At 36.5% G+C, this 21,951-nt stretch overlaps 1 protein-coding gene across 3 annotated transcripts in view; it reads right to left on the bottom strand.

The window, feature by feature from the left end:
- The window catches only part of LOC110453390 (maestro heat-like repeat-containing protein family member 1), a 57,879-nt gene that overhangs the window by 31,114 nt on the left and 4,814 nt on the right, over positions 1-21,951 (bottom strand). For 2 of the 3 annotated variants that reach the window (XM_021502314.1, XM_021502316.1), the window contains exons 3-21: positions 21,075-21,206; positions 20,272-20,434; positions 18,393-18,491; positions 17,258-17,409; positions 15,971-16,111; positions 15,291-15,383; positions 14,300-14,378; positions 12,868-12,981; positions 12,639-12,712; positions 11,208-11,330; positions 10,338-10,442; positions 8,976-9,120; positions 8,645-8,685; positions 7,837-7,978; positions 6,798-6,853; positions 6,156-6,263; positions 4,760-4,879; positions 4,236-4,358; positions 2,437-2,445 (exon numbers count right to left, since the gene is read on the bottom strand). In XM_021502314.1, the coding sequence (XP_021357989.1) occupies positions 2,437-2,445; positions 4,236-4,358; positions 4,760-4,879; positions 6,156-6,263; positions 6,798-6,853; positions 7,837-7,978; positions 8,645-8,685; positions 8,976-9,120; positions 10,338-10,442; positions 11,208-11,330; positions 12,639-12,712; positions 12,868-12,981; positions 14,300-14,378; positions 15,291-15,383; positions 15,971-16,111; positions 17,258-17,409; positions 18,393-18,491; positions 20,272-20,434; positions 21,075-21,206 (2,019 nt within the window). The remainder of the gene's footprint in view (positions 1-2,436; positions 2,446-4,235; positions 4,359-4,759; positions 4,880-6,155; positions 6,264-6,797; positions 6,854-7,836; positions 7,979-8,644; positions 8,686-8,975; positions 9,121-10,337; positions 10,443-11,207; positions 11,331-12,638; positions 12,713-12,867; positions 12,982-14,299; positions 14,379-15,290; positions 15,384-15,970; positions 16,112-17,257; positions 17,410-18,392; positions 18,492-20,271; positions 20,435-21,074; positions 21,207-21,951) is intronic. The other variant, XM_021502315.1, reaches the window with a different exon arrangement.

The raw sequence follows: 21,951 nt of genomic DNA, 5'->3' as shown, positions 1-21,951 counted from the left end.
GCATTTCTGCTGAATAGTTTTGTTTTCAGGAACATTTTAAGAGTACAAGATGACTTCAAAGTAAACATAGCAGAAAACCAGTAAAAACGACGTATGTCGACGAAATTTTGTAGGATTTTCAAGGGGTTAAATATAAGAATGTTTTAATGTTATGTTTTAATGTTGATTTCTGGTCCTTATATTTGGATAATATAAAAGTGAATATACAGTTATAATTCAGTACGGTATCTATAAAAGCAATATATTTTGTTGTACGATATCGGCACATCAATTTGCATAAATAAAAACAAATTCCATAGCCTGTGATATGGTGTACCAATTTGGGTACTATTTCCGGCCGAAAAACGTCCGAAATCTCACTCCGAGTTTAGCGTTCTATTTTCAAAAACAAATTATTCAGATATAAAACATTTCCTGAAAATGAACCACCATAGGTAGTCTTTGTCAAGAATCAAGAAACATTCCGGATACAATATCTGAATTTTTAAAGATCACTAAAAAACTGTCAAAATTGTACCAATTGTGGTAGCGTGACATTAGCTGTCTGGTTATTATTTCTGTTATGTGATGTTACCTGTGCTGTTATTGTTCCATTAGTGTTTCATAAATATATTCAGCCTGTTAGTTAGAATCATTAGAATACTGTTAGTACATATATATATTTATTTTTGAAAAATGGAGAGTGTGTCATTCAAACATTAATAATGACATGAAAATACTTCTTTGCTTCAGTTGATGTGACTTCAAATTTACCATTAGATGAAAATGTTTTTTCCATTCTGAATACATAGATGAAAATCTTTTCTTTTTTGTTGTTGTTGTTGTTAATTGTGAATTTTAATTGCTGTTACAATGAAAAAACAATAAAAGCACCAACATTCCTAATTGAGGATGACACTGAAATATATGAAAATATGAACCTTCAGGAAGACCTGGATCAGATCCAATTATAGTCAGATACTTGGATGTTGAAATTTCACCCGGAAAAATGCAAAGTACTTTCATTAGGAAAAACTATTAATACCCCGCCGCTATATTTACAATATAATTAATTAGCACTTAAAAGAAAATTGCATGCACATTAAATTCCATAAAATACTGGTATAAGCAGGAATTTATTGACAGATACAGAGAGAGCAGCTTAATTAGAGAGAGAGAGTTTAGTAAATGTTATGTTTACTATTGACAGATAAATAGAGAGCAGCTCAATTAGAGAGAGAGTTTAGTAAATGTTATGTTTACTATTGACAGATACAAAGAGAGCAGCTTAATCAGAGAGAGAGTATAGTAAATTTTATGTTTACTATTGACAGATACAGAGAGAGCAGCTAAATTAGAGAGAGTTTAGTTAATGTTATGTGTACTATTGACAGATACAGAGAGAGCAGCTTAATTAGAGAGAGAGTTTAGTAAATGTTACGTTTATTATTGACAGATACAGAGAGAGCAGCTAAATTAGAGAGAGTTTAGTTAATGTTATGTGTACTATTGACAGATACAGAGAGAGCAGCTCAATTAGAGGGAGAGTTTAGTTAATGTTATGTTTACGATTGACAGATACAGAGAGACAGCAGCTCAATTAGATAGATAATTTAGGTAATGTTATGTTTACTATTGACAGATAAAACTGACTGTAATCGATGTTTACTATTGACAGATAAATAGAGAGCAGCTCAATTAGAGAGAGAGGTTAGTTAATGTTATGTTTACTATTGACAGATAAATAGAGAGCAGCTCAATTAGAGAGAGAATTTAGTTAATTCTATGTTTACTATTGACAGATACAGAGAGAGAGCAGCTCAATTAGAGAGAGAGGTTAGTTAATGTTATGTTTACTATTGACAGTTACAGAGAGAGCAGCTCAATTAGAGGGAGAGTTTAGTTAATGTTATGTTTACGATTGACAGATACAGAGAGACAGCAGCTCAATTAGATAGATAATTTAGGTAATGTTATGTTTACTATTGACAGATAAATAGAGAGCAGCTCAATTAGAGAGAGAATTTAGTTAATTCTATGTTTACTATTGACAGATACAGAGACAGAGCAGCTCAATTAGTGAGAGTTTAGTAAATGTCATGTTTACTATTGACAGATAAAGAGAGAGCAGCTTAATCAGAGAGAGAGTATAGTAAATTTTATGTTTACTATTGACAGATACAGAGAGCGCAGCTTAATCAGAGAGAGAGTTTAGTTAATGTTATGTTTACGATTGACAGATACAGAGAGACAGCAGCTCAATCAGAGAGAGAGTTTAGTAAATGTTATGTTTATTATTGCCAGATACAGAGAGAGCAGCTCAATTAGAGAGAGTTTAGTTAATGTTATGTGTACTATTGACAGATACAGAGAGAGCAGCTCAATTAGAGAGAGAATTTAGTTAATGTTATGTTTACTATTGACAGATAAAACTGACTGTAATCGATGAATACATACGCCTTGTGACTGAAAAATATCAAAGTTTAAGTCAGTGAAAATCAAACCAATGATATTATAATCCTGCAAATAATAAAGAAAGATTTGTTTTGTTAATACACTTTTATCTAATCAACTCTAGTTACCTGTAGGTAAGATCATTAATTATAAACAGTGAATGCAGAAGTGTTCTTCTGTGTAAGAATGAATAGGTTAAAGAATTACAGTGAAACTTGTGTATTGCGACATCCTGTGTAATCCAACATTATAGTTATCTCCCTTTTTAAATGAAGACTTGTGTTGTATGACACCCTGTCTAATCTGACCAACATATCGTGTCCAACAGGGTGTCAGACAAGACAGGTCTCACAAACTATCTTCTTGTAAGCGTGATAATTCTCAAGCCTAAACCCCAATACGTATCAAACATATTGTATAACATATATTGAGAAATTACATGACTGTCTAAATCCTAGAAATATTTTGTTATTATCTTTCTAAAGTCATGATTGCATGAAAAACTAAGACTGATGAACTTTTTGTACTTGTTAGACAGCTAGAATCTATATATAGAGACATATTATGTTACCACGGAGACAACTAGAAACTATATATAGAGACATATTATGTTACCACGGAGACAACTAGAAACTATATATAGAGACATATTATGTTACCACGGAGACAATAGAATCTATATATAGAGACATATTATGTTACCATAGAGGAAAAGATTTGTTATGACTGTACAGCATATCGTTACCATGGTGACAGAATTGTTGGAAATGATTCCAATGCCTTCAGTTAAAACTTTGAGAACAGATTTGATTGACCTCACAATGTTTGAAGACAGATTTTTATTAGGAGTTTGAAACTTTGAATCTAGATCTCCTGGACTTAACAGATCCAGAGATATCCAAAGTAATGTATTATACAACAAGGCAAAGTATTGCAAGGCAATCCATAGTCCCCCATCGGTAATGATTTCTATATTTAATTAACAGTACACTAATGTCAGGAAGCAAAGGTCACAGTGAAGTCATAGTGACCTATTTCTTGCACTTCGCCATCCCAAGATGTCCTTGTACACCATATCTGGTTACTCCAGGTGAAAAAGTATAGAAGATATATCCTGGAGAAACTTCTCGGACGGAAGGACGGACGAATGGAGTGCAAACCTATAGTCCACCCTGGAACCGGTGGGGGACTTATTATTGCCCTTACTGGAGGGAAACACTATTCTTTGTTTCTTCTAGATTAATCATGTTTCAAGCTTATAAAGATGATGCATTTATAGGATCTTAAAGGAGTTTTCATTTCATTTGAGATTTCATTATTTATTTTTTTGGCAAGCCTTGGCGAGCAAAAATTAAAACTTTGAGATGAGTTTCATAAAAGCTTATATGAAATGAAAACAAATTTAAGATGCTTTTAATCACATAACTCAGAAACCTTACATTTTGACAGGTTTTAAAGCAATGTAGAGGGCTTAATCAAACGGAGACGCTTCGTTCACAATTTATGACGTTATGTCATTGTCCATATTATGACGTCACAATCGATTTCTGACTGGCACAGCCAAGGAAAAATGCTCCAGGGCATGTTACACTAGTGACATTTGTAAAAATATTACACGGGCGAATTCACTGGATAACAGGCCAATTATGTGATAAATAATATCAAAACTTACAATTTCAACGATCATATAATGAACCAAACAAATCTCTCCTAAATTTGAACAAATCCTAACACAAAAGGAAGAGGGAAACACTTCACAGAAAATGTAATTACACGATTGAAAAGAAAATCAAGTATATTACCTTCATGAAGCTGAAGAGTCCGCCTGACTTTTGCGACATCTCGTTTTTGGCAACACTTTCCAGCTTAGTTAGGACTGCATCCAAGTGGGAGGCTGCACAAAATCCCATAGCAATAGCACAACCCTGGAAATAGCCAGAACATGATTTTTTTCTGAAGCAAATTCTCAGAAAATCTAAACACATATTCCCTCCAAGATAGCAATATGTTAAGTATTGGATGATAATCAAGGCGATGAGTATTTTGTAAATTATAAAAATTAGCCTACCTTAGTGTATGTGATAAAATCCTGCAAAAACATCTTGTTTTCAATTACATCTCATAGAAGTTGAATATGAAAGTAATATTTGGCCTGGTTGTGATCATAAACCACCGTTAAATTAACAGTATGTGAACTTAAGTTTTTAGTTCCAAACATTTCCAAAATTATGGAAATTCATGGTTATGATCATTCTGAGACAAAAACCATTCTGAGTCAATCTTGATGGTAAAACAATTATGTTATTAATGTTTTTGGGTTTCTTACCTCTCTCTCTGTCTGGTCGGAGTGTCTGATGGTGCTGAAGATCAGGTCTAAATGTTTATTGACAAAGTCTTTCTTATTAGACTTTCTCATAACAACGCCCAAACACTTGTACAGGAAGTTCTGCGGAAGACAAAATGTACAAACTTATACAAGTTTTGTTCCTAGACACAAACTTACTTGTGTCAGGCTAGGTCAGGTTTTACATCTTCACGACAGCAAAGGTGGCTGCTGCAGGTAGTTTTCCATATAATATACTGTTTTTGACCTCATACTGTTAAATCACTAATTTTTGTGTGGTTTTTAAATCTGTTCATTTCAGGGATAATCTTCATCCACGAATTAATAGGTCAACAAAGTAATTACAAGTTTAACATATAAAGCAATCTCCGTTTGAGTGCGTACTGGTAATCCACAAATTTGTGTACCCATGAAATGGTGTTTTGTTGGGAAACCATTAAAATTTGAGCCCTTGAAAATATCTGATTTCACAGTAAAGGTGCAGGCCCTAATAAGGGTGCCTCCACGCTTCTCCTGAAAAACAGCAAGGTACTGGGTGGCACCCAGTCATTTTGAATAAATCCGGGATATTTGGAAATATTTTGAAAATACATGTACCTTTTAACTGAAAATTCACGTAATAATAATTCCCAAAGTCACATTTCATGATAATCGAAAATAAATGACACTTGATTTTAGGTTGTGACAGTTAAGTGAGGACCAGTTATCGTGAAATGGTAAATACAATGATTGGGAACATTCGTTTACAAAATAACGGTAACTAAGTTCTCTTAACCCTTTCACCCCTGTGTAACTTAAGTAGACCCTGCCATGCATTGATATGGACGATTCCATTATGGTCTACAGTGGTGAAAGGGTTAAGTGGGATATGCCTTTCTTGCGTAAAACATATGCTAGAATATTCGATAGCAGCAGTTTGAATTTGCCGCAACAACAGGGAAAAGTTGCCAGGTTTTGTGCGTCGTGGTGGTCTTGTGATCCGAGGTCAATGGTTTAAATCCCAGTCAGGTTTCAATTCTATTCTCAGAACACCAAATCTTTCATGTATTTCATCTATATTATTTTTCATAAAAGTTTCAAAGGGTTTAAATTCTTTTTCAGAAATGATTTATTAAATCTTTTATCATGCCTGAAAACATTTCTATTAATTCATTCACCCCTGAAATTTCATAATGAACTATTCCAACCTTTAAATTGGAAGGGTTCAAATGTGTCTTCAGGGGTGACTGAGTTAAATTCACAGCCGTCCTTTACATTATCTATTTACTCCTGCCAGTCAGTTGTTTGTCTTCATATTAGCTCAACAAAGGAAAGGTGAAATAATATTTTTTTTTTTAAGTATTAAGTATTTTTATATTTGTTTTTTTCTTGTACTGACCTTTTCCTCCGAATAGTTGTTGTACAAACTGATTTGATTGCCGAAGGTTTCACCAAGCTCTGCGGTCCAGTCCTCGTTTTCCATTACATCCAAGCTCTTTGACAGGAGCTGTACCAAATTAACACAAACAATTATTTTTAAGATAACAGTAACCAGCTTATGCACCACTACAATACAAATATTATCACAGCAGCTGTACCCGGCTATATGTATGGATCACCACATTGAAATTTAATCCAGACAAATTAGTAAGAAGTAAGAGGCACAGAAGTTTAGTGGTAGGATGCAGGGCTCTTGACATAAGGGTTGCAGGTTGAAGTTACAGCACTGTGTTGTATCTTTAAGCAAGATACTTTACTGCGTTTGTTTCAGTCTACTCAGCTGTAAATGAGTATGTGGTTGGGCAGTGCTAGAATTGTAGAATGCTAGCTGTGAGTGCCGAAATTGGCAGCACCGGCTGTATGCTCCCCAGAAAGTTGAGCAAGATATTAGCTGGTTGCAAAGGCCCTATAACCACGAATAATAATTTGTGAACTGCTTTGAGACAACCTACGAACTAGGTTGTGATAAAGCGGTATGTAAGAACCTCAAATTATCATTATTATTAAGTAAAAATGTTTATACAGAAATTAAATGTCTTACCTTCAAAAACAGATCTTCCCAATTCTGTTGTGAAAATGTGTCCTCTCTTGTTGCATCTGTTTTATATGGGGGAAAAAAATCAGATTTTCAGGTCAATAATGTGATTACTACTGAAACAATTCCTAAGAAACAAAAATTCAACTTTTTAAATTCAAAACCCCCATGATAATGAATTATAGAATTAATATTCCCCTTTCAGACAGATCATCAATCTTTATTTAACTCGTCCACCCCTGAAATTTCATAATGAACTATTCCAACCTTTGAATTGGAAGGGTTCAAATGTGTCTTCAGGGGTGAACGAGTTAAGCAGATTCTCCAATTTATTCTAAATCTTCCATTTGTGTGAAATTTTGACAGCATACCTTCAAGGAATTCAGTATCGTGATGACATTCAGTGAACTATAAGAGTTTGGGATGAAATACTCAAGTATACTGGGAAATATTCACGGAAGTAAAATCTTCGGCTTTTCCCTCTCCTTAATGAAGGTGAATTCATCATGACAGTGAATATTGGTACATAGCATACAAGATATATAATAGGTATACGTAAAGAGTGAAAATAACACTGAGCAAATATGGAGTTTCACAATGACAGGTTTGACTGGGCAAAGGTTTCCAAGTATACAGACTTCAACGAATCATACAAGTTTTGGGTGACATACCTTCATTGAACCATGCAAGTTTGGGGTGACATACCTTCAATGAACCATACAAGTTGGGGGTGACATACCTTCAATGAACCACACAAGTTTGGGGTGACATACCTTCAATGAACCATACAAGTTTAGGGTGACATTCCTTCAATGAAGCATACAAGTTTGGGGTGACATTCCTTCAATGAACCATACAAATTTGGGGTGACATTCCTTCAATGAACCATAGAAATTTCGAGTGACATATTTTCAATGAACCATATAAGTTTGGGGTGACATACCTTCAATGAACCATACAAGTTTGGGGTGACATTCCTTCAATGAACCATACAAGTTTGGGGTGACATACCTTCAATGAACCATAGAAGTTTGGGGCGACATACCTTCCAGAAACTGTATGAGTTTAGGGATAACAGTGTCCCAGAGGTCGACCAGGTTCTCATCAAGGTTAGGAACAAGTCCCTTCATCGTCATTAATACATGTACACCTCGGTCTCTTCCATTGGTTGGGCGTCCCGCCAACACCTGTCAAGGTCAAGTACTAGTAATTAAATATTCTCTTATTTCATCAGCTGGAAAGTTCATCTGGTTTTTATTCTTAAGACTATGTCTGTCATTTAGCTGATCTAGGAACCCTCAGGCTTCAGTGAACCCTCAAGCCTCACTGAACCCTCAGGCATCAGTTTCATATATATTACTTTATTTTTGTATACATTTGTAGAAATTCCATATGTTCATGTTTTCCAATGGAAAGCATTTCTGAATAGAAGAGAAATATCCTAAACATCAGGTTTTTTTCTTTACTTTAGATTGAGCAAGGCTTTCCATGAAAAGCTTAAATTTAAAAAAAATCTTTAATGAAGGAATGTTCAGGAAACTTGATACCTGTTCTGAGAATCTACTAACACCGACAAAATCAGCACACTAGCTGATTAAGCTTCAGATTTTGCTATTGTCTACTGAAGGCCACACATTCATGACTACAGACCCCCACTTCTGATTATTTAACATAGTGTATGTGGTCATAGGTCAGGGATCACATATCATGAAATGATAAGCTATAAGCTACAGACAGACCATGGTAGGCTACAGATAAAAAAGGATGTACATGTGTTAGTTTCCCACCAATTAAGTTCACTGTTACACAGCACAAGACATTTTCCCCCAGTAACGGTAGTCAATGACACTCACCATGAGCCTCGCTATCATCACCGGGGGCTTGGGCACGTTAGCTGCAACACCATTGAAGAAAAGTTTATAAAATATGATAAAATCTAATAATGTTCTAATAAACTTTCGTCCAGTTGAATTTTCACACCATGCAAATAAAATCCATTTTTGACCAATGTGAATTTTATCATTTTATTATAAACATTTTATTACATGTATTATGTTAATATATCGCTAACTACTGTTTACTGTAATAATTTGCACTTAGCGAAGTTAAAAACTGCTCAAAATTTATTTTCTAGTTAAACTGATCATCCCAGGGTTGTTGTTCAGAAGCAGATAAAAAATTTACCTTGAGTTTCATAATCAATTTCATAGTCGTCTGCATTTTCTTCGCGTTTTTTGTTGGACAGGTGAGAGAGACATTTACAGAGGACACCGGCCGCCTCAGTGTACTGCTCCGGGACGATTAGCTCCAGCAGGTATGGCCACAGCACCTAGAGAACACACGAGACTGGTCTTAACGGGAGCCATATTCGTATCACAGAATCACCATAAAATATTACTCTCGTTATTGAGGAATTATTTGATTCATGCTGATTCATACACTTGCTTTTTGTAAACTACACTCAAATCTGCCCAATAGACTTCCCTTTTTAACTAATCTTCTCTCTAGTGAGAATGATGTAATCTCTCACCCCCTTGGGGATGAGATAGGAGTATCTCAACAGGAGGGGGGCTTTGCCGAGTATTTGGCAACTTATATAAAGAATCTTTCCCCGAGGGTTGAGATTCCCAATCTCGCCTCGAGGGGGTGAATGTTTCTTTTTCTCTTACCCTGTTCACCCATTGCGTATCATATACATACTGTAATGTTAATGTTACAGGCTAAATGCATAGTTGATGTGACATCATACAATTGTTTTGAATAAAGGAATCTCCCCATCTCAACCCCAGGATGAAACAAGGATATCTCACTCCAGGAAAATTGTGGATACACCTGTTCAGGGTAAGAGAACATCATTTTCTCATTCCATTTCAGTTCAGCTACTTTCGTATTTATCCTGCAGTAATCTCATAATCTCTAACTCATAGTAGTGGGCGGGGCTTATTACAGCACAATGAAACAGCACTTGTTGGCATTTTTACTAAACTAAATAGATATGGATATATTATCAATACTAAACTAAAAGACATTATCTGTTATGAGACCACTTTTAACCCCTTGGATGGTCTCTTAACTCATTCACACCTGAAGACACATTTGAACACTTCCAGATCCAAGGTTGGAATAGTTCATTACGAAACTTCAGGGGTGAATGAAAAGATAAAATTTAATGAAAATCATAAAAAAAAATATACATACAACATCTAAAAAGAAAACCTACATCAGAAAATAATGTTTGTAGAAGATATTTCAGTACATGTACTGTAAAATCACTAATTTTTGTGGGTTTTTAATTTCGTTGATTTTGTGGGTAATCTTCAACTACAAATTCATAGGTCCACAAAATTATTACAAGTTTGACATAAAACAATTCTCCGTTTGATAGCATACTCTTAATCTACTAATTCATGTACCCACGAAACGGTGTTTTGTCAGAAAATCACAAAAATGCGGCCCACGAAAATATCTGATTTCACAGTACAGTACTTGTATATGAAACCTTCCCGCCGAATCCCAGTAACCTTGACCTCCCCACTGTCCACTGACCTGTTCCATGTCCTCCACCGTGGTAGTGAGAAGCTGAAGCACGTTGTCACACATCAGCTTCAGCTGTTTGTTAGTGACATACTCAGGGTCTGGAGATCTCTTCCCCTGCACACAGACAAAAACACATGTAAAACACAGCTAATATATTTTTCTTTCGCTTGCCCTCTCACGTCACGACCTATCCCAACCAAACAGTGCTTCACTTTCTTCCTTGATCACTGTTAATTTTCCTCCTCATAAATGGGGTTCTAATTTTTGGGAATTTTGCTGTGACATTTTTTTCTGCAAAAAATACAACTCTCGAAATAACAAGCAAATTCATCCATCTTTTACGGTAGCACTATGTGTGCCATGGCTACTAGACCTAAAATCGGAAATCACAAAAAGATACTGATACTGCAAAATGGACCACCGAAATGAAGATTTCGATGATACTCTCTACTTGAATCTTCCTCTTACACCTTTCAGATTCCTTGCCCCCTCATCATCCTGTGTCCCCACTCTCTACCACTGCTTGCCTCTCCTTACCTTAATATTCTCCTTGCTCAGTGTTTAAACTATATGGTAGATAGACAGACTGTCCATTAAATAATATGTTGGCTTATCATAATTTTATATCTTATGACCCAAACTATCTATGAAGATTTCCCACTTTAATAGGAAATTGTATCCAAATATGATTAACTATCTACATAAAGTTTTCTTCATCAACAAACTCTGTCATCTTTCCTGTCTTCTCATGAGCCTTCACCCCACAAACCCTGCCCTGAACTCCTATATGGTCCATTATGGTCCTTTCCCCCTCATTCTTCCCTCGCATCTTCACTCTCTCCTACTTATTCCACTCTTCCCTCCCTCTGTATTACTCACTGGGGGGTCGTTAGGGAGGGAGCATTGTTTGACAATAAACTCCATCATCTGTTGTCCGCCTTCCAGCTCCAGGTAGTTATGGTGGGCCATTGCGATAACCACCTGAGCAAAGATCTTCTTAATCTGAATAATATAAATAAACACACATAAGAGTTCTAACTGTGACATATGATGGCAGATGTTAGGTATAGACAGGTGGTAGGTATAGAAGTGGTAGGTATAGACAGGTGGTTGGTATAGACAGGTGATTGGTATAGACAGGTGGTTGATATAGATAGTGGTAGGTATAGATAGGTGGTTGGTATAGACAGGTGGTTAATATAGATAGGTGGTAGGTATAGACAGGTGGTAGATATAGACAGGTTGTAGGTATAGACAAGTTCTTTTTTGACAAGTGGTAGCTATAGACAGGTGGTATGTATAGACAGGTGATCGATATAGATAGATGATCTTTATAGACAGGTAACAGTTACGGACAGGTGGTAGCTATATACTGGTGGTAGCTATAGACAGTTGGTAGTTATAGACAGGTGGTAGCTATAGACAGGTGGTATGTATAGACAGGTGGTAGTTAAAGACAGGTGATAGCTATAGACAGGTGGTAGGTATAAACAGGTGGTAGTTATAGACAGGTGGTAGCTATAGACAGATGGAAGATATAGACAGGTGATAGGTATAGACAGGTGGTAGTATAGACAGGTGGTAGTTATAGACAGGTGGTAGTTATAGACAGGTGGTTGCTATAGACAGGTGGAAGATATAGACAGGTGGTAGGTATAGACAGGTGGTAGATGCAAACAGGTGGTAGTGATAGACAGGTGGTAGTATAGACAGGTGGTTGGTATAGACAGGTGGAAGGTATAAACAGGTGGTTGATATAGACAGGCAGTAGGTATATACAGGTGGTAGTATAGACAGGTGGTAGTTATAGACAGGTGGTAGTTATAGACAGGTGGTAGTTATTGACAGGTGGTAGTTATATACAGGTGGTTGCTATAGACAGGTGATATGTATAGACAGGTGGTTGGTATAGACAGGTGGAAGGTATAAACAGGTGTTTGGTATAGACAGGTGATAGGTATAGACAGGTGGTAGTATAGACAGGTGGTAGTTATAGACAAGTGGTAGTTATATACAGGTGGTTGCTATAGACAGGTGGAAGATATAGACAGGTGGTAGGTATAGACAGGTGGTAGATGCAAACAGGTGGTAGTATAGACAGGTGGTAGTGATAGACAGGTGGTAGATGCAAACAGGTGGTAGCAATAGACAGGTGGTAGATGCAAACAGGTGGTAGTGATAGACAGGTGGTAGCAAAAGACAGGTGGTAGTATAGACAGGTGGTAGTATAGACAGGTAGTCTGTAAAGAAAGTTTTAATGTATAAATTAAGCAGGTAATTAATAATCCAACATTAACCAATACAACTGACCTTGTTGTTCTGTTCCAGTACCATCGACTTGAGTCCCGACACAACCACTTCCTGTTTGTCAGCCATAGACTCCGCTGTAAATTACAAAACATGTACCCAAGGTTTTATGAACTACAGCTTTAAAATGTTATTGGATTTAAAGCAACTTTAATGAAATTGATATCCAAGAAGATTAGTTTTTCGTTTGATTATGATAAATCTGAAACATTTATTTTCTTAATTGACTTACTTGCAGCATTTATCAGATGTTTAAATATGGTCAGAATGCCAATCTTGGTCTTTTCGTTGTTGTTTTCCAGCTTGGCTAGCAGGATTCCCGTCAGTTTGCCAGAGAAGGAACGAGCTGTGAAATAACATATTTCAGATTAGCCAATTCACCCCTGAAATTTCATAATGAATTATTCCGACCATTGAATTGGACGAATTTAATTGTGTCTTTAGAGGTGAATGAATTAAGACAATTATAATGTTTATATACCTATTACACTCACAAACGCATTTCTTCTTATCCACCTATATATATATATATCTTTAAAATTAATTATGAAGCAGAAAATGGTTTTACTGTAAATCTTACTCTAAATTGCTTACATCAAAGAGATTAACTTCGAATTAATGCACCAGATTTTTTTCACAACCTCAAAAAGAAATGTGAATATTTTCATTCCAAAGAAACATGTGGAGTTAAAAGTCCTGTCAGCAAGCTTCCAAAAACACATCACATGGGAGATGGCTTAATATAAGAGCCTACTCTTGTTGCCAGATCCCTAACATTACACACATCACTGTAATTATTGAAGAGGAAATGGTTTACGGTAGTACTGTACATGGACGTATTTCAATAGTAAAAGCACATTCATGAATTGGCTCAATACTGTATGCGGGGAAATGTTTCGCTGCAGTTTAATTTTTGCCTTTTTCGCTCTCTGTAACAAGGGCGATGTTATTACTACAGCGAATATAGGAAGACAACACAGTATACACAGTAATTTTATGTGATGGCCGAAATTTACACCGGGCAAAAAGTGAGTTTATGGGAGAAGGGCGAAAGTTACACTGGACAAAAAGTGAGTTTATGGGAGATGGGCGAAAGTTTCACTGGGCGAAAAATTCCTGGTATACAGGAACTGCAATCAGCACGATCATAAATGATCATGAATACCATATATTTTATTACAAATGTGACGAGTGTTATATAAGATAACTGCTAACATAAAAGAATCTTCCCCTACCTTGATGGTGTGACAGAGAAACCTCCAACCCGAGGGGTGATGTTTTTGGTTGTCTAACCCAAGGCTCTGCCGCGGGTTACACAACCAAAAAAAATCACCCGAGGGTTGGAGATTTCTCTGTCACACCCTCAAGGTAGGGGATGATTATTTTTCTCCCATCCTATTATTTCAGTCACAACTCCACCGACAGTAGTCTGCCATGTTTGTAAACAAAAACACATGAGGGGTATGCATATCGTCGTTCACTTTTGATGATGTCACAATTACCGATGACGCATTTTAATGACGTCACAATTGAACACGTGCTAATCGGCACAAGCTATCTCCCCCTAGGGGGTGACAGCTGATCTTTCCTGGCTAAAATGGGAGAAACACCTGCGAAGGGTGGGAGAAATGTGCATGTACAGTATAATCAGAGACTGACTCTACCTAGTATAGCAAAGCAGCGGAGGACTTCGTTGTGGTTCTTGATACTGTTTGGATTATTGTAGTCTGGGGTATTGAAGATCTGAAACAGAACATTATGCGCTCAGGATTATTTTTCATGGCACTGTTTTCACGCTTTAAGGCAAAGTGACTCATTCACCCCTGAAATTTTATAATGAACTATTCCAACCTTTGAATTGGAAGAGTTCAAATGTGTCTTCAGGGGTGAATGAGTTAAATACAACAATGAACAATTTCTACCAAGTATTACTACAGACCTAACATTCTTAATATCACTTTAGTAACTTATCTATTTATACATATATTTGTTATATTGGGTAAATATAAATATTGAGTATGCTCACACTGACAGCTCACATGGAAATTCAAATTGAATAACAAAATTTTAAACAATCCTATCGTTCCTTTCTGATAATTGTATTAATTTGGTTGGTATTTGTATGATAATAAATGAATATGTGTGTCTATATATACCTTATTGTATATTTATGTTAAAATTAGAAACATAAAAAAATATTACAAATTAAACCTTGCTCGTAATTCTTTTACAAAAATTTTAAAATACTGAATGAAGAACAGAATAAAATCAAAGAAAAGGTAAGAAAAATATTTATGAGCCAAGTGTCAGATAGAGCCAGATCTTGTTCCTGTTTCTGTGGAATGAAGTAACTCTTCCCAATTCTTTTCAAAGAATTACTTGCCACATGCCCATTTTTACAGCTTTGTAGACTAGATCAATCAGTATAAATCATGTACTTACATAGAATCAGCAACCATATTCAGTCAAAACATTCCTTTTTTAGACACAATTTTTTTAATTATTTTAATGCCTGTTCCGTAAATCCGCAAAATATTCTATCCTTTTTAAAATTTAAATTCAGGTTAGTGAGTTTCTGTATGTTCTAGTATACATTGGTCATCAAAGTAAATGAAACAGCCGGAATCACAATGACCCCTGGTTTAATTCACTGACCTGCGGGAAGAGGGTGCCCAGCAGTTGTTCCAAGTGTGGCTCCAGCACAGTGTTATCCTCTACACAGACGGCGTCCAGTACACTACACAGACCCTACAACACAAACCAGCTGTCACCGTAAATCTTTCTGAAAGTATAGGTTCCGTTAAAATATACAGTATGCTGGGAAGTTTTTCGCCCAGTCAAACTTTCGCCTTTGCTGGTAGAACACACATTCGCCCAGTTAGGCGACTGCAAAACGGTAACATTGACTGACTTTGAAGTCAGTTTCTTTAACCCGAGACCAATCAAATAGCCAACTGTGTGCCTTTAACTTTGCTATGACTTATTCCAGGGGCGCAGAAAACGTAAGTGAGCATAACCACTGGAATATCGCTGATGTCCCAATGAAAGAGCCATCAATATGTTGGATACCACAGGTTGTCTGATTAGACAGGTTTAACTCATTGACCCCTGAAGACACATTTGAACCCTTCCAATTCAAAGGTTGGAATAGTTCATTATGGAATTTCAGGGGTAAATGAGTTAAATGAATGAAGTATGCTGCCTTCAGTCTCAATGAAACATCATTCATTGAACAATGTGTTTTGAAGTACATGTTTTTATTTTATTTTTATTTTTTGATACCACCTCAAATTTGATTTAATATACACTTAAGGTTGCATGAATTGAGTCCTAACCGTTGTTATGTGCAGAGGTTCGGGATGTCTTTTGTAAAGTCCCAGGATTCCCTGCAGTATCCGTGGCAACTGTTCGTCTAGCTTTTCCTTGGCCATCAGGTGTGTCATGTGACCTAGTGCTTCCACAATCGTCAGGCGAAGCTGTAACATATATGTACTAGTTGTCTCATTGTCATTTGAAATTATTATAAAATTACAAGAGCAATTAAATTAAATCCAGTTCTTACTTTAACCCTTTCACCACTGTAGACCATAATGGACTCATCCAGATCAAGGCATGGTAGAGTCTACCAAAGTTACATAGGGGTGAAAGGGTCAATGATCCCTGTCCCACTGCATTGTGGTTTTTCTTATATACAGTAACCTCCCTTTAACCCTTTCAACACTTAGACCATAATGACTCATCCAGATCAATGCATGGTAGAGTCTACTAAAGTTACATAGGGGTGAAAGGGTCAATGATCCCTGTCCCACTGTATTGTGGTTTTTCTTATATACAGTAACCTCCCTTTAACCCTTTTAACACTTAGACCATAATGGACTCATCCAGATCAATGCATGGTAGAGTCTACTAACGTTACATAGGGGTGAAAGGGTTAACTTCCGTTTTGATATAACTGTAGAACAGTTGGGCCAGGACATTTCCCTTGATCAGGTAGCTCAACTTGTAAGTGCTTAGTATAACAATCTGAGGCCCCGGGTTCAAATCCTGGTCTAGCCCCGCTGAATTTTTTCATCAAGAACACTATCATTGATTATATTTTGTTTATTTTATCTTTATTATTTCTCATCAAAGTGCCGCAGGGTATGGTTTTCTCTTTAGAAATGATTCATCAAAGCTATTTTAGACAAGCTGGAAAAACAGTTTTCAGTTCTTAGTTACAATGTTTGGCAGTCGTACAGGGATCCTTCAGCACATTTGTACTACATTTCATATTTATCCCATAATACAAATTCAAAGTAAAATCATCAAAAACTGATAAGATAATTTCTCCAGAAAGTGAGTTACTTTTTTTATATAAGTGACTGTAAGGTAACTGCTTAAACTAAAATATCCATATCTTGATTCAAAAAAAGTCATGAGTCGAAAAAATATCAAATTTAACTCATTCACCCCTAAAGTTTCATAATGAACTATTCCAACCTTTGAACTGGAAGAGTTCAAGTGTGTCTTCAGGGGTGAATGAGTTTATTTTAAAACATTAGGGTGAAATTTTACAGATTTATTTTTAAGATAATATTTGAATGCACAAAACATTCTTTGGAAGGTCAATGAAATATGTTCACCTTAATTTCCTTGGACTGAAGCCAGGAGTTGAACAGGACATCAAAAGCGGAGGCCACCTCCTGTGAGAAGCGATCCTTGGTGACCGACTGATCGGGAGCCTTGTCAATGTTGGCACAGTACTCGATGACAGCCTCACAAAACTTTGACAGAGCTACAAGTGATAGAATCAACAAGATCATTCAGTAACGTAAAGCTAAGTTAGCCCCTACTGTATTTATCCGGCAATAAGCCCATGCCTGGTAATAAGCCCGCCTAATTTTCTATTTGAATTCGGTAGAAATACCAACAAATGCTGTTTCATTGTCCTGTAATATGCCCACGCTCTACTTTGAGTTTGAGATTATGTGTTGCACTCCCTCCAACCCCATCTCCCTTCCATCCCCAGGATTATTGCATGATAAATAAAGTTCTTATTTCAAAACACACTGAATAACACAACTACATGATGTTATACTTGTGTTCCTTAGATCCTCAAATCGACGGCACAATATACTTTCAGGATACACAGCAACAAGACCTATCTCATGTTTAAGATGCAATGACGAGATCTTTAATTTCCTGCCAAGAAGACTATCTTTTCTCTCATTCCTGTGCACATGACAGAACTGTCCATGGCAGGAAAAGGGAGTAAGAAATTTCTATCTTACACTCCATGTACATGACGTCACAATGGGACAACAATGACATGATGTCACAAAACAGTGAACATTCTGATACCTCAATGCGGATAATGAGATGCATTTAGTGGCACCTGCGCAAATTTTGGTGATTGGAATTGGAGAAAAATCCTTTTTCATTCCCAGGAGTATAGGATAAGTAAATTCCGTCCATTTTTTTTTCTAAATTGGGTGAATTGCTAAAGGTTTTGCACCAATTTGATAATCTGGGGGAGAGAATATCCCTATCCTACACATCTTAATTTGAAAGAGTCTTATCTTTTATTCAGAGGCATCTCATTTTCACGTCTGATGGTGCGGTACTTACCTGCGGAGATGACCCATCTTTTGTTTTAGATCTAAGGCTGTGGTACTTACCTGCAGAGACGACCCATCTTTCGTTTTAGATCTAAGGCTGTGGTACTTACCTGCAGAGATGAACCACCTTTCGTTTTAGATCTAAGGCTGTGGTACTTACCTGCGGAGAAGACCCATCTCATGTTGTCATGTTTGGCCATACCCAGCATCGGTAGCATTGTCCCAAGTACTGCAGTTAAGTGTGGTACCATTCTGTAAACTAAAACAGACAAGATAGCTTAGCATCTCTCAACAAATTAGCCATCAGCTAACAAGAATAGACTAACAGAATCTTCCCCTACCTTGATGGTGTGACAGAGAAATCTCCAATCCAGGGGCTGATTTATTTGGTTGTTCAACCTGAGGCTCTGCCAAGGGTTAGACAACCAAAGAATGATCCTAATAGTTGGAGATTTCTCTGTATCACCCTCAAGGTAGCTGGGGATGACTGTTTTTCTCCCGTCCTATTATTTCAGTCACAACCCAACTGACAGTAGTATATTTTATGGACAACATGGGTCAGAATAAAGCAAGTTATTTCTACTTGAAATCATATGTGGTGACATTGTTCTTGAGAAACGTAATTTGATGGACAAACTAATTCACAGATGATTGCATCTCTTGTAATGTTTCCCTAATTTATCATTCAATGTTGTACTCTTGAGATTATTTTTACGCCTATCTTTCAAAAGCGATTTCCATCTCTCAAAGTCGGCATTTCGCAACTTTGCATTCTGGTTCCCATTTAAAATCTGTTCAAGCTTTTTATGGTGTTGTTGATATCTCTTTGTTTATCTGAACTATCGAGTACAGAACAACATAAGTAGGTCAGTCCAAACACTGTTTTTACAACCAAAGAAACTTGATGAGGGTCTTATGGTTAGATATTTTGTAGTTATAAACCAATACTCTCCATGGCGTAAATAAATGTCCAACTATTCGGTTATTGATTTTGGGAACCGGTTTGTGGTCTTCCAACCGAGTAATCAGTTAACTGGCTAACAGTTGGCAACCCTAAGTTGAATACATTAAAATGATGTTCAATTAGATAGTACTTTGCCAGATGATTAACCCTTTCACCACTGTAGCCCATAATGGACTCATCCATATCAATGCATGGTAGTCAACTAAAGTTACATAGGGGTAAAAGGGCTAAGTGATAATTTAACATTTCTAGGGCTCTACATTTATATGAATGTTATGCAGCATACCTTAGGATAAAAAAGGAATGATTAATACATTTTCATGCAAAAATGACCAGCTGTTGACAAAACCAATTACATGGAACAGCTCAATTGTTCATACTCTATACTACAAAATTTGTTTGGACATTTGTACCTTAGAATCGGTGAAAACCAGAACTATGTTGATTAGACCTAAACCAAAAAGTATGTTTCAGGTACTGTGACTGACCCTAGTTGTTTTTTACCTCCGACTCTTCACTAATTTAACTCACTTGAATGCACTTAGACGACCCATTTAAACGTGCTGAAAATCGTAAGCATCTTTATGACACCCCTCTATTTCATAGGCAGGTATCAGAACAAAAATTTAAATCCCATGTAATTTTTTAAAAGACCGAAAAATATAATGATAAATGAATATAGTTGGTCTTAGTACATGTAACTTTGTTTGGTGATTTTTGTTATTTCTTAAATAAGTCCAATTTCAAAAAAAAAAACGAAAATTCCTTCCTACCATTCTAAACTTAGATATGCACACTCTAAGTTTACATGGTGGTCAGGTGGCACAGTAGATAGTGCACTTGCCTTTCACCTGGGTTGTTTTACTTTTACGATCGGACATGAAAAGGCATTGAGTCACCTGCCCAACCATGTGGGTATTCTCCAGGTACCCCATTATCCTCCCACATTAAGCCAGCCCCCCCTGACACGCTTTCATCAGGGCAAACAAGAGTGATTAATGTTAACTGAAAACATTCGTTTTCATTATTATTGTACGATATATTAAACATGCATTCATAGACAACTTATACGTACCATTTGCTTGGGCGAGGTTGCCGATAGTCTGAACTACAAAGAAATGGGGAAGCTGACCAGGTTGGAAGCGCTGGAGCATTTCATCCATCACTTCATCGCAGTATTTAGCACCAATGGCTACCAACACACCGCTCGCCGCCGTCTGCCAATCTGGTACCACTTCCTGTAACAGGTTACTGCAGACTCAGAGCAAGACCGACTATAATATATCCTTAGTGTAAATGTATAAGCTTACCGTAATCAACTTTATTTCCATGAATTTTGGAATAAGTTTACAAGAAAACTAATTTGTTAATTAAAATTTCTGCAAATACATATTTCTTATAGATAATTACTATCAGTATCAAAACAGGCTTCTCTTAATTGCAAATTAAAGTATGCATGGAAACCTACTGGTAAAATCACGAGGAGACTAATTTGTTATTTAAATCTTCTGCGAATATTTATTTCCTACAGATAATTACTATCAGTATTAAAGTAGGCTTCGCTTAATTGACAATTCAGGTAATCATGAAACCTACTGATAAAGTCCATGTAGTAAAGTGCATCATTCCAACAAAAGTAAAATGATTTCCACTGAAATGTAACATTTTTTTCATGTTGAATACCTCATTATCTGCTCACACACGTATATCTTAGCGCCCTCATATTAGTTTCGATTTCAAACAAGGTTATTGAAAAAATCTTAAGATTTTTTTATTTGTTAAATAATATAAACCTATATACAAGTCTTTCATCGTGCGAAAGGCCCATATTAAATTATTTGTGTATGTTTGTTTTACAGTTTGACCTTGACCCCTGACCTTTGACAGAGTGAGTTCCAGTGCTGCCTGCTTGACCACATCTATTGCGAGACCAGTGTCGATGTCGCCCAGCTTTTCTTTGATGATCCTCTCCATACATTGTAACAGCACCACCCTGTGCTCCTTCACCAGCTGCAAAAAGGAAATGAAAAGGGAAATATGACGGAATGTAACGCCGACAGAACACTGACCTCCGTCAGTGAGACGAAACCTGCATGGGTGGAGTAGTCATGTAGGCGATAAACCCATCAACCAACCAACCAACCAGGAACTATGAAATATTTTGAAAAATGTCTGTTAACTCAATCACCCCTGATGACACATTTGAACTATTCCAATTCAAAGGTCGGAATAGTTCATTATGAAATTTCAGGGGTGAATGAGTTAGTTAAGGATCCCTGTCCCCCTGCAATATGTTTTTTTTCTATATACAGTAACATCCCCTTAACTTCCTTTTGGATATAAAACTGTGGCGTACCTGGGTTTCAAACCTGATCTGGCCCCGCAGAATATTTTTCTCTCAGAACACATTTGTTCATTATCTTTTGTTTAATTCATCTCCATTATGCTTTCATAGAAGTCCCTTATCTTTTCAACAAGAGGCCCAAGGGCCTTAGCGGTCACCTGAGTTATATCATAGATACTGGTAGCTTTATTTTATTGTTTAGATGTGATGTGGAAATCAGCATGTAAACTAAGTGAAATACAATACTTGTCATGTCATCAATGGATAAGAATTTGAAAATATTGGTAAATGTTCCCTTTGGGGCCCCGCCCTAGCCCCTGGGGATGGGGCAGGAATCCTTATTTTACAAAGTAAAACTCTCATTTACCCAAGATGATTCTGACTAAGTTTGAGCAATTTTCTGCTGAAAAT

The sequence above is a fragment of the Mizuhopecten yessoensis genome, unplaced genomic scaffold (genome assembly GCF_002113885.1).
Source record: "Mizuhopecten yessoensis strain PY_sf001 unplaced genomic scaffold, ASM211388v2 scaffold7283, whole genome shotgun sequence".
NCBI lineage: Eukaryota > Metazoa > Mollusca > Bivalvia > Pectinida > Pectinidae > Mizuhopecten > Mizuhopecten yessoensis.
The sequence above is the reverse complement of the archived record's forward strand: the minus strand, read 5'-3'. Positions and strand labels throughout refer to the sequence as shown.